Consider the following 11,414-nt stretch of genomic DNA (forward strand, 5'->3'; position numbering starts at 1 on the left):
TGGGGCGGCTGTGGACGCCTCTGCTGCAGCTGGAGAGGGTGGGGGAGGGGTTCCTGCTTGCTGAGAGCTGCGGGCTCCCTTCCCTTTAGTCATTTTAACTTAGGATTAAATTGTTTAAATGTAATATTACACAACTAATTAAATTACACAACTATTATAAATGATTTGGTGAGCTTGGTAGGGGGTGGGTGACCCACTGTACCCAAGTCTTGGGAGGATCACTATAGACTCAGTCTTGATGGGTCGCCGCCATCTTGGATCCCCTCCGAAGAGCTCTTTTTAATTGAGATTTTGGATAATCACACAGCTTGAGCATGATTAGTTGATAGAATACATTTATTTTCAAACATATTCATGATGGCCCTAAATCTAATTCGGGATTCCATGCAACATTCTGAACAATAGATGAGAAACCTTGGTTGCATGCAAGGATTGCAGAAACTGGAGTCATTCTTTTTGAAGAGAATATTGAGAAACACTCTGCCAGAGGTGCTTATAATTAAGGGGGGTCCAGAAAGAGTACGTAGGGTGGAACTGTTCCTTTTGCTGGTGGAATCCTGAACCGTAGGACACTGATTTAAGGTGACTAGCAAACAAAAAACAACAATGAGAAGAGGAAATCATTGTTTCTGCAGTGAGTGATTAGGTTCTGGAGTGCTTTGCCTGACAGAGAAATAGTGGATGATTCAATCAATGCTTTCAAGAGACAATTAAATAATTATCTGAAGAGAAATAGGTACGGGCTAATGGTAACAGGAGGGAGACTGCAACTAAATGAAGGAACTATTGCAGATTCAGTTGGCCAAATTGCCTTCTGTTGTGTTGTCATGACCTAACGTTAAGAGTCAAAGACAATCCATTGGTAAAGCGTAGGGATGAAGCAATGGTTAATTCCAGCTGATTTGGGGATTTTCTGGTCAGCCTTTAAAGGAAATGGAGCACCATCAGCTTCCTGCAAAGCCATTCATGGCAGAATATTCCCACTTCAGAGGGGTCCCACTACTTGGGTTCAGGTGAGAGGAAGAGCTCAGAAAATGAGAAACAGGGCTCAAAATAATTCACTGAGAGTGAATCTGCCCCTGAAACTAACAAAATTGCACTGGATCATTCACTCAATTGAGCTCACTCAGAGAAAAGCCACCCCTATAAACAGAATGGGAGGAATTGGAATTATTGAATTGTACAGAACTGAAAGGCCCTTCAGCCTATTAAGTCTGTCCCACCAAATCAGAGAGGAGCTGATCCCCAGGCCAGAGTGGCACTCTCCCATTCTCGCTGCCAAAAGCCAAGGCCTGGGAGAATGGGAGCTGCCCTTTATCGAGGCCTGTCCACCTTTTTGCTGAGGTCGGCAGGGAGGCAGATACCTTCTCACCAAGGCAACTGACTGCAAGGTCTGGGTGTGAATGGGGAGATGATTCTTGGAGAGAAGAAGGTGACTATAAAGGTGGGGTACAGTGGGGAACACTAATTAAGGTTGCAGTTGTGATGGAGTGACAGATAGTCTGCAAGAAACAGTGAAGGGAAACAGGGAGACTGTAGTGATCTTTTGAAGTCTGATTTGCTAGTATTTGACCCATATCCCTCTAAACCCTTCCTATTCATGTACCCATCCAGATGACTTTCAAATGTTGTAACTGTACCAGCCTCCACCACTTCCTCTGGCAGTTCATCTCATACACGTACCACCCTCTGCATGAAAAAATTACCCTTCAGGCCTTTTGTAAATCTTTCCCCTTTCACCTTTAACCTATGTCCTCTAGTTTTGGACTCCCCCACGTTTTGATTATTCAACCTATCCACGCCCCTCATGATTTTATAAACCTCTATAAGTCACTCTTCAGTCTCAGACACTCCAAGGAAGAAAGGTCCCTGGCTATTCAGCCTCTCCCTATAGCTCAAACCCTCCAACCCTGCACCCTCAAGTTTAACAACATCCTTCCTAAAGAAGTATAACCAGAACAGTACCCCTTACCAATATTCTGTACAGGTGCAACATAACATCCCAACTCCTGTACTCAGTGTCGTGTTGTGAGAAGCTGATTGCATGGGGTGTGTAGAGGAGACAGAGGGAGTTTGCAAAGCCTGAAAGCGAGGGACACTGCTAATGGTGCAGAGGGAGGCTATAAAGAAGAGAGAATAGTTTTAAACCTGTCTTCAAAGCAATGCTCAGCTAACTGGGAGCCAGCAGATGTGACATCACTGAGATATTAAATTACTTGCAAATAAAAGTGGAATCACAACCTAAAACTGCAAATGCTGAGAACCTACTACATAGGAAAACATGTTGTGGATGCTATTGTAATAAATACTGTGTCATTTGTTAAATTTGAATCGGAGACTGAGATCTGAGATGTAATAAAAGGGTTGTGAATAGAATTATAGAAACCCTACAGTGTGAAAGCAGGCCATTTGACCCATCGAATTCACACCGATCCTCCGAACAGCAGCCCACCCAGACCCAACTCCCTACTCTATTCCCTGTGTCTGTGTATTTCCCATGGCTGAGCCACCTTGCCTGCACTCCCCTGGACACAGCGGGCAATTTAACATTGCTAATCCACCTAGCCTACACATCTTTGGACTGTGGGAGGAAACCCATGCAGACATGGTGAGAATGCACTAATTCCACACACAGTCACCCAAGGATGGGGTTGGCGCTAGACCCTTGTGCTGTGAGGGATTCCTGATGAAGGGCTCCGGCCTCGAAACATCGATTCTCCCGCTTTTCGGATGCTGCCTGACTTGCTCTGCTTTTCCAGCAAAACACTCTCGACTCTGATCTCCAGCATCTGGAGGCCTCACTTCTCCTAGTTGATTTCAACCTGACTGCAAAGCCTCTTCCAAGGATGCCTACCTTGAAGAAGTTCTCCTACTCTCTCTACAAAGATCTCAGTGAGTCCCTCTCTCATTGTACTCCCCAAGTCCTCTCCATTCCTGATGAAGGGTTCCAACCTGAAACATTGATTCTCCTGCTCCTCGGATGCTGCCTGACCTGCTGTGAAGTTCAGCTACCCTCTTGCTAAACATGTTAACTTTGACAGTGTCAGAGAGTAGAAAACATGCCCTGAAAATCAGTAGTCTTTTTAAAATTTTGATATTTGATACCCTTTATTTCTTACTGTTAGTGCTAAGATTAGATTTCTTGATTTTGTGATAATATGGTGCTGTTTTTCTAGAAATTGGCAGCAGCATGATAGCAGAAAAAGTGTTTTATATTTCAGCTGATTGAATAATGGCATTGGTTATTCTATACCACTATGGCTACTGTTGAATCATGCTGTAGTTTTTACAGGAGGGCAGAAGCAGGGACCTCTGCTTCAGTTCCATATCTAATTTACAAAAGCATTATGAGTCATGTGTAAACTGGCAAAGATTTGTTGATTGGATGCAAATAATAGACTCTCATTTAATTAAATCAAGTAATCAACCACAAACAGAAACTTAAATGATTTATGGATATCATCTGTGGTTGAATTACTTGTTTGTAGTCCTTCTGTTGCATGCTTTCATTGTGTTTCACAGCCATGACTGTCAATCTTCCATTAAAGTGATTAGATCAGGATCATTTTCAGCAATAATTCAAACTACTGAGTAACTGAAGAGCACAGCTACAGATAATAAAGTCGTATTTATAATTATACTGGGTCAGTAACAAACCTGTGACAAAAGCAAATCTTGTGTGTGTCTTGTAGTGCAGTGGTACTGTCTCTACTTCCTGAGCCTGAAAGATTGCATTCAAGTCCCACCCATCCTGGAGGAATCTTACAGCATGTCTAACCAGGTTGATTATAATAGATATTACAAAGTTTATGTTCTTTTAAAATATTTTTAGTCAATCGTTCAAGTCAGTATATATAATCATGTGGGTTAAGATTTGCCAGATCAGAGTAGGGAGGTTTGATTAGTCCCCAGTGTGATCATTTAACAGGATCATCAGTTTTTGAATACTCTGTAGAATTGTGGTTAGTTGTGTTGTGCACTTGGTGCAAAGCTTCCAAGACTATGGGAAAATGGGAGGAAATGCCAGTTAAACCCTAAGATTCAGGTCAAAATCGAGTTTATACTGAAAGAGCAAAAAGATGATAAGTTACCAGTAAATGCTTTTGAAGAAGACAGGCATTGGTCCCTGCCACAAATGCTGCATCCTAACCACTAACTTAACCCTCCTCCTAACCACTGCCTCATGCTAATTCAGATTGTTGACTATGGTCTGAGCTGCTAGATATTCAGCTGAGCTTCCAGCCCAAGATTCTCCATCTCAAAGACCTCCCTAACATCAACCATCTTTGACTTTGCATGTGCTTCAACCCATGCAGCACCAACATGAAATACTCAAAACATGAATGGACACATCTGCCTACAATATTAATTTAACTGAATTCCACTGGAACATAACTCTTTTTAAGAGGTTCAGCCATTTTCTGGTATGGAAGACTGGGTAGACATTTTGCCTGTCCCAAAGCAGCAGACATGTGGGAACTCCTGGGTTGCTGTGAGAAATCTATCCAGCAAACTATTCATGGGCTCAGCTATGAGTTAGCATGAAAGGCATGAAACCTTTGCCATACCTAGATTTCAATTCTGCGGCAGATTAGTTTTGCTTTGGCATCTGCTTAAGGTAAACAAAACTCTGGATGCTAGAAATCTGAAATTAAACGTAACCCATCCAAACCACAGAGTTGAATGAGCCTGTCTGATTTAAAATGGGGTCTGCATCACTGTGCCTGGATAACAGACAGGCTGCACTAAAATTGCACTGGTGGATTGAAGCTACAGAATATCAACCCAATGAAAACTGTAGTTTCTTTGACAACCATATTTTCATGAGAGATGCATTGGAGATGTGATCATTACTTCGTTGATCATGAGAACATGATAAATACAATGGTCAAAGAAATAATACATTTAGAATTAAGGGTTATCTAACTTGAAGAGGGCTAGCAAATAATCATTTCACTATGGTCTTTGGAAGACTAGAAGTGATAATCTACTTGCGTATAAGATAGTGCAAAGTATTCTTTTGCCTGTAGTTTGAACATTCCCCTCTATATAAGACCTTTTCAGCATAATGGGGGAAATTATTTTCTTTAGACTACCTTTCAACAATTTGCCTTAGATACCATATTGATTGCAGTTATTTGACTTTATTTAGCATAAGAAAGAATTAATACATTACGATATTTAAGCAGTAGTTTATTCCGTACAATTGAGAATAATATGAATCATTCTCCACACTGCCTGCTCAGATGTACTCACTTACCTGCCTGGTATTATCTACAGATCTTCTTCATGGAGTGGAAGCCAAACCCAATAGGTAAACCCCCAAAACCAGAAGTATTACAAAATTCATCCAGTCACAATGGCACACATATGTCCAGCCATAGCGTTGGGCCTAACCCAAACACAACACTTGCCCTTCCCATCTTAGCACAAACATTATCTGTTCCCATTGTTGGTGGCTTACCCACAGACCTTAAAGATAACAAGAGTTCTAATTTATAAATAGAATCTGGGTTCAATGGCATGCTTTTCATTAATTCCAACAGAGGAGAAAACCTAAGACTAGAATGTAGAAAATTGAATGTTGAATTGCAATCTACCAAAGCTTAACACCGGAAAGCACCAGGATGGGATTACATTTGATTATATTTTAGCAAATAATAAGCGTTTTTAGTCCACATGCCCCCAGGGTAGACAACAGATAAAAATGTGCACCGCTTCAAATCTCTGTTCTTCCCTTTTGTTAGTTTTATAAATCGCAGGAAACCTGTGACTGTTAGTTATTTTGCACCTGCAACCTGTTAATCCTAGAGCAACTTATTTTTAGGGAGTAACTGTAACAATGATAATTGTTATAGCGATAACCATAGTCTCTTAATCCTTTGAAGCCCAATCTGTCTAAACACTCTTTGGAATCGACATTCTTAGAATTAATCAACAATTTTAATGTGTCTAGCTTGGCCAGGGCCCGGGGACCGATTGCTCCAGATCACTGAATAAAATTTAAGTTCAACTCCCGTTGAGACAGTCCAAAGTTAGGGAAACTTTCAGTGCTATATTTCTTTCCTAACCCTGCATTGTGTGACAGGAGGGTCTACCTTTTGGTTGGATGGAGTTTTCATCCCATCTCAGCACCATGAGGACCACTTGGGTTGGAACTGAGCAAATCTAAAGCCCATTAGCAGCCAAGCTACATAGAGATCATCCCATTGGGTCTCAGTAACTTCAAGTTGGCAGGTTTGGAGACGATAAAATCTAACAATATTTACTAGAGTCATTGAAATCTGGTTAAATAACACAGCCTCTCTAAAATTATACAAACACTAAATTAACTTCCTTGTCCCCCAGGTCATTTGAGAATCTCTCGTCTTTTGGAACATCTTTTGTAACACCAGCATCTCCAAATCTTTTGCACACAATGATTAATAATTTTAAACTTGTGCTGCCTTCTTAATAAACGGAGCGAAATTTTCATTTTGTTCAATTGATGTCTCCAGTCTATTTTATTTTAACCTTGCCAGTATCAAATGCTTAAAATAATAAATGAGGTTTATCTTTTCATTTCTTCCCTTCAGATATTTTTAAATGCAAAAACAATCCGATTGGGAAACATCCCCCAGGGCTTCAGCTCTTCGCCCTCAGCCAGTCCTTTGAACCTACGGCAGACTGTCTATGAGGTGTGCGTGTGTCCCAATGGCAAACTCTTTCTATCTCCAGCAGCGTCGGGTTCCACCTGCCAGTCGAACAGCAACGTCTGTTTGCGGATTTAAGCCCGTGGACGCACTGATGATTCTACCACCGTAAAAGCCTTTTGGTACTATCCCTTTGGCATCTGTTTTGACTCTCCTGTTGAATCAGGAACTACAATGACGATACAAAGACTCTGCTGCCACACGGTAGGAAAATGTGGCTACACTTCAAATGGGAAATGGACCAGTCGGTGTGTAAACTGTCGCTGAGGAGATATGATTCTACTCGGAGACTCTAGATACTAACCCTTACCAGAGAGAGGGAGAAATACACAGGTGCCTTTGCTAATCTAAGTAAAGCACATAGTTTTTTTTATTGTTAGCAGGACCTGATTATGAGAGAATTGAATATTTAATATCACAAATACTATATTAAGTAATTCCCCAGAACTTTATTTCCCCTTTCAACGTCTAAATGTGCTTTGGTTTTACCATATAGTAAACTGGAGTTCAAATAATTCCTAAGTTGCTTTGATTGAGCCTTTAAATATCATTTGGTATTTGCATGTCCTTCATTTGGAAAGGAATGGACCAATTGTTCATTCTTAACCCATTTTTGAAAGAAATCATACCACCTCAAAAACTCTCCAGAATCTCTCATTAATGATGGTAAAAACATGGTTTTCTATTACTGTTTTGTTTTGTGTGTGAGATGTGGTATAAACCAAAGAATTGTCCATGTGATGTAAATTCCAACCTGCACAATGCAGCTGCTATTAAAGAGCAAGTCAGCATCTAGAGATTCTTAAGGACTTGTTAGCGGGATGAGCAAACATCCACTTCATAGATTGAGTAAAAAAACAGGCAGGAGATATTATCTGGTCAAAACTCTGGCCAGTATATGCAGGGCCAGCCCCAATCAAGACCGAATTTCAGATGTTTAACGTGTTATTTTCTCCCTGATGAATTGAACAATGTAGTCCCGAACTGAGCAAAGTTTGGTTTGGCCTGGTTCAAGTGATCCACTTAATTTCAACCTTGGATGTACGCTCATCCCGAAAGGACATCACAGGTAATCTTTTATGTGTTACACCAGGCCTGCTAGCCATTTTCCTTGCTTTCTTTACTGATCTCATTAAAGTACATTTTCTTTACGTATGAGAAATTTAATCTGAATGATAAAGGAAACTATTTTCTTACACATTCTATGCAAATGTTTGTAAAATTGCAATATTGCCAAAATGACAAAAGCTGTGCTTTTGTACCTTATGTCTCTTGCTTTATGTAAAATTAAAACACTTTTCTACTTATAAGAAATGAGCTGTATGTCTTGTTAACTGTAGCTAAGGGTTATTAGCCCACTTGTCAAACTTACCGTACCCTTATGAATTAAAAAAAAGTTTGAAAAGTTGTCAGTTAAATTATTTTTAACCTCCAGAGCAAAAACATAAAACAGATTTGGCTACAGTTTCTTCCAGAAAAAGCAGCTGCCTTCAAAATAAGATGTTGCTGGGAATCAACAGACCCATGGTCAGCTAGGTGTGAGGTAGGATTCTACAGACTGTTTGCAGAGAGGCTGACATCCATTGGTCATTGGCAAGCATTTAAAATGTTTTACATTCGTGGTAATGTTCTTCTACAATGGGCTAAGTGAAGGGTAGATAAGCCAATGGATTTTGATAAGTACTTTTTCATAAGACTGACTTGGTGCATTCCTAAAAATGGGAATGTTTATCTCTCCATGCTGATAATAGTGAAAAGAAAAAGATGTAAAACAGTTCACAAATAGCTATTTAAGAATTCTTTAAGTTAATAATTCTAATACACATGATTAAGCACAGATAAAACTCAAACTTAGTTTCAGTTTGAACTTGTGTGCCATTCTCATTCTTTGAGACTCTTTGAGACTCTTATCCAAAAACAATGGAGGAAATTTTAATTTCCCTAAATCAAGTTGGTTTGGGCCAGGTGGGACTTTAAAACTAAATGTTAAAATCAGAATCTCATCTAAAATCTGGCACATCCTGTTCCAGTGGAAGCAGGATAGCTAGAGTAATGTGGAGGCAATCAGTGCACTCCCAGGAGACAGATTGGCAATTTAAACTTCATGATAAGGCTGCATGCCTCCATATTTATTAACAATTTAATTTTAACCCTGACTGGGGCAATTCTCCAGGCCATGAAGAAATCTGTCATTTTGAGAGAATACTGGAATTCCAACTGGAATGCTGGATGCAGGAGTTAAGTGACTTTCCACTTACCTGCTCAATCCTGTTCATTTGCTCCACCCAACTTCAGAACAATCTTCCTTCTTATCTTCAAGTTCATATCCAGCCCAATGTTTTGCTCAAAATTCATTATGAACTTATCAAAACTTTAATACTTTTATTAGGTGAGGTGATAATGGCTTGGTTATGCCTCATTAGCCTGGAATTACGGTATGGTGGCAATTTATAAGGAGCCTGAGACATACAGACGGGATTCAGGCAGACTTACAATGAAATGTACGTGCTGAACCCAATCTTGCAAGGTCAGTTCATTAAACTGTTTCAATTAGGTACCAATTTGGATCTATGTAGGCAGTACACTAGGGACTGATTTTCTGTTTTAAATGATCAATCGGTTTCAGAGCTAATCTGGGAGGCATGATTTAATTCAGTAAAATGGAACATCCCAAATTAAAAAGGGTCTAGCTAAATTTGAACATCAAGCTACAATATGGTCAATATAACCAATGAGATATTAGTTTTGCATGCAGTTTCTATACCATAAAATGCTGATACCATTAATGATAAATTCAGCTGGACTTTGGAATCTACTAATCACAATCCGTATCATCAAACTAACTCTTAAAACAAATGTTGCCCATCTTAAATACTATCTTTTTAAAAAAATATTGCATTGCACATTTAGAAACAAGTTCCATTCAGAACCTACGCAGCACAACTTTTCAAACTTGGTATTTAATTCCATAAGTTTATTACTGTGTTTTGGTACTTGACTTTGTGACTATGCATATATACATTTCAGGGTGAAATAATTTGAAATGAGTGAGCCTTTTCGTAATGATACTGATAATCCATTACGGTTTCACTGGTCTCCTGCTATGATTACTGAAACAATCGGAATATAACAGGGAATATACTAGAGCTATACGGTGGATCATTGGTTCACATCAGAGACCTGGCTTCGACCCCAGCCTTGGATGACTCTGTCTGTATAGAGTTTGCACGTTCTCCCTATATCTGTGCGGGTTTCTTTTGGGTGCTCTGGTTTCCTCCCACAGTCCAAAGATGTGCAGGTTCAGTGAATTGGCCATGCTAAATTGCCCCAGTTGTATCCGGAGATGGGCAGGCATGGGAAATACAGGATTACTGGAGTGGGGTGAGAGAATAGTTGGGCTGGGATGCCTTTTGGAGCATTGAGGCAGATTTGATGGCCCAAATGGCCTCTTTTTGCAATGTAGGGATTCTATATTACAGTAGGACTTCACTATTTCCAGATTTTTCAAACACTGCTGTGACAGGCAGAAACAAATATCACCGGAGGGAGGGGTAATGGTGGTGGGCAAGCAGGGAGCAGAGATTTTCTTCACTGGGAATTCAAACTTCCGGGCACTAAGCTTACATTGAAGGTGGGTACAATGATGGGAAAAGGAAGTAGACTGCAGAAAGGTGAAAGTGGACTCCACCAGGTGGAAGACATCCTGGGTCAATCTAGCTTATACAGCAGGCTTAGGGAGAGATTGACCAGGATTGGCCAGGAATGGACGAAAGTAATGAGGGCTTTGCAATTTGTTCCCACACCTCTAACCATTCTCCATAGAGAGGAGACAGTGCTAGCATGGGACAGGTAAGACCTAGAGATGTACACTTGCCTGCTTGACCCATGTAAGTAAAGTGCACTCCCACTAATTCCACAAACGACAATAGGTTCAGGGTTGAAAGGAACCAGTGGATGTCATTGAATGTTATTCTAACAATGAATTACCCTCTAAAGATAGGACCTGGAAAGTGAGCCTTTTATAAACAGTCAGTAAAGTTCCTGTACATGTTCTTGTCATTTGTTTGTTACCCTGATAAATAAACGTATATAAGCATATTCAACAGAACTGAATTGTGTTAGAATAGGTTGTTGAGCAAGCGTTTTAGTTCATTATTTATGCTACTTAATAAAAGTAACTAATCTATGTATATATTAACTTTTTTAGTCACTCATGTAAATTTGTAACATTTTGTATAAAAATTAACTAAAATTTTCAAAAATATATGTACAGTATACATTGTATCTAATAGGAATACCTATGTCAGCTGGCAATAACAAACAAGAAGGTATGCAGCTATCATATAATTGTAAGCACTTTCTAGTAAATGAGAGTTGTACAATAATATGGGAAAATAAGATGGGAGAATATTAAGATGCACAAAAGCTTCACACTTTTCCTGTTTGTTAATGCATTTGGATTCAGTCTACCTGGTCAATTAAATGCAGAAAAATTAAAAAAAGAGTGTTCAAAAAAACCTGCTTTGGAGAAGTTACAAATCTTTCATCCCAGGTACACATTCACTTACATTCCATGCAAGTTTTTAAAGAAAAGACCACAATACAGAACTTTAGATCTGGAACACACAAACCATAAACCAGAACAAATATGGTCTGGTGCAAGATTTCTTTGTCTTCACAGGAAAGTAGTTGTACTCTAGTGTCCTCAGCAGATGTCAGAAT

General features: G+C 39.7%; 1 protein-coding gene across 2 annotated transcripts in view; it reads left to right on the plus strand.

The window, feature by feature from the left end:
• LOC122549979 (zeta-sarcoglycan) overlaps positions 1 to 11,193 on the plus strand; it is a 972,906-nt gene extending 961,713 nt beyond the window's left edge. For both annotated transcript variants that reach the window (XM_043690307.1, XM_043690318.1), the window contains exon 8: positions 6,576 to 11,193. In XM_043690307.1, coding sequence (XP_043546242.1) covers positions 6,576 to 6,770 — 195 coding nt within the window. In that variant the 3' untranslated portion in view covers positions 6,771 to 11,193. The remainder of the gene's footprint in view (positions 1 to 6,575) is intronic.
• The last annotated feature ends 221 nt before the right edge of the window (positions 11,194 to 11,414 follow it).

This window comes from Chiloscyllium plagiosum, chromosome 1 (genome assembly GCF_004010195.1).
Source record: "Chiloscyllium plagiosum isolate BGI_BamShark_2017 chromosome 1, ASM401019v2, whole genome shotgun sequence".
NCBI lineage: Eukaryota > Metazoa > Chordata > Chondrichthyes > Orectolobiformes > Hemiscylliidae > Chiloscyllium > Chiloscyllium plagiosum.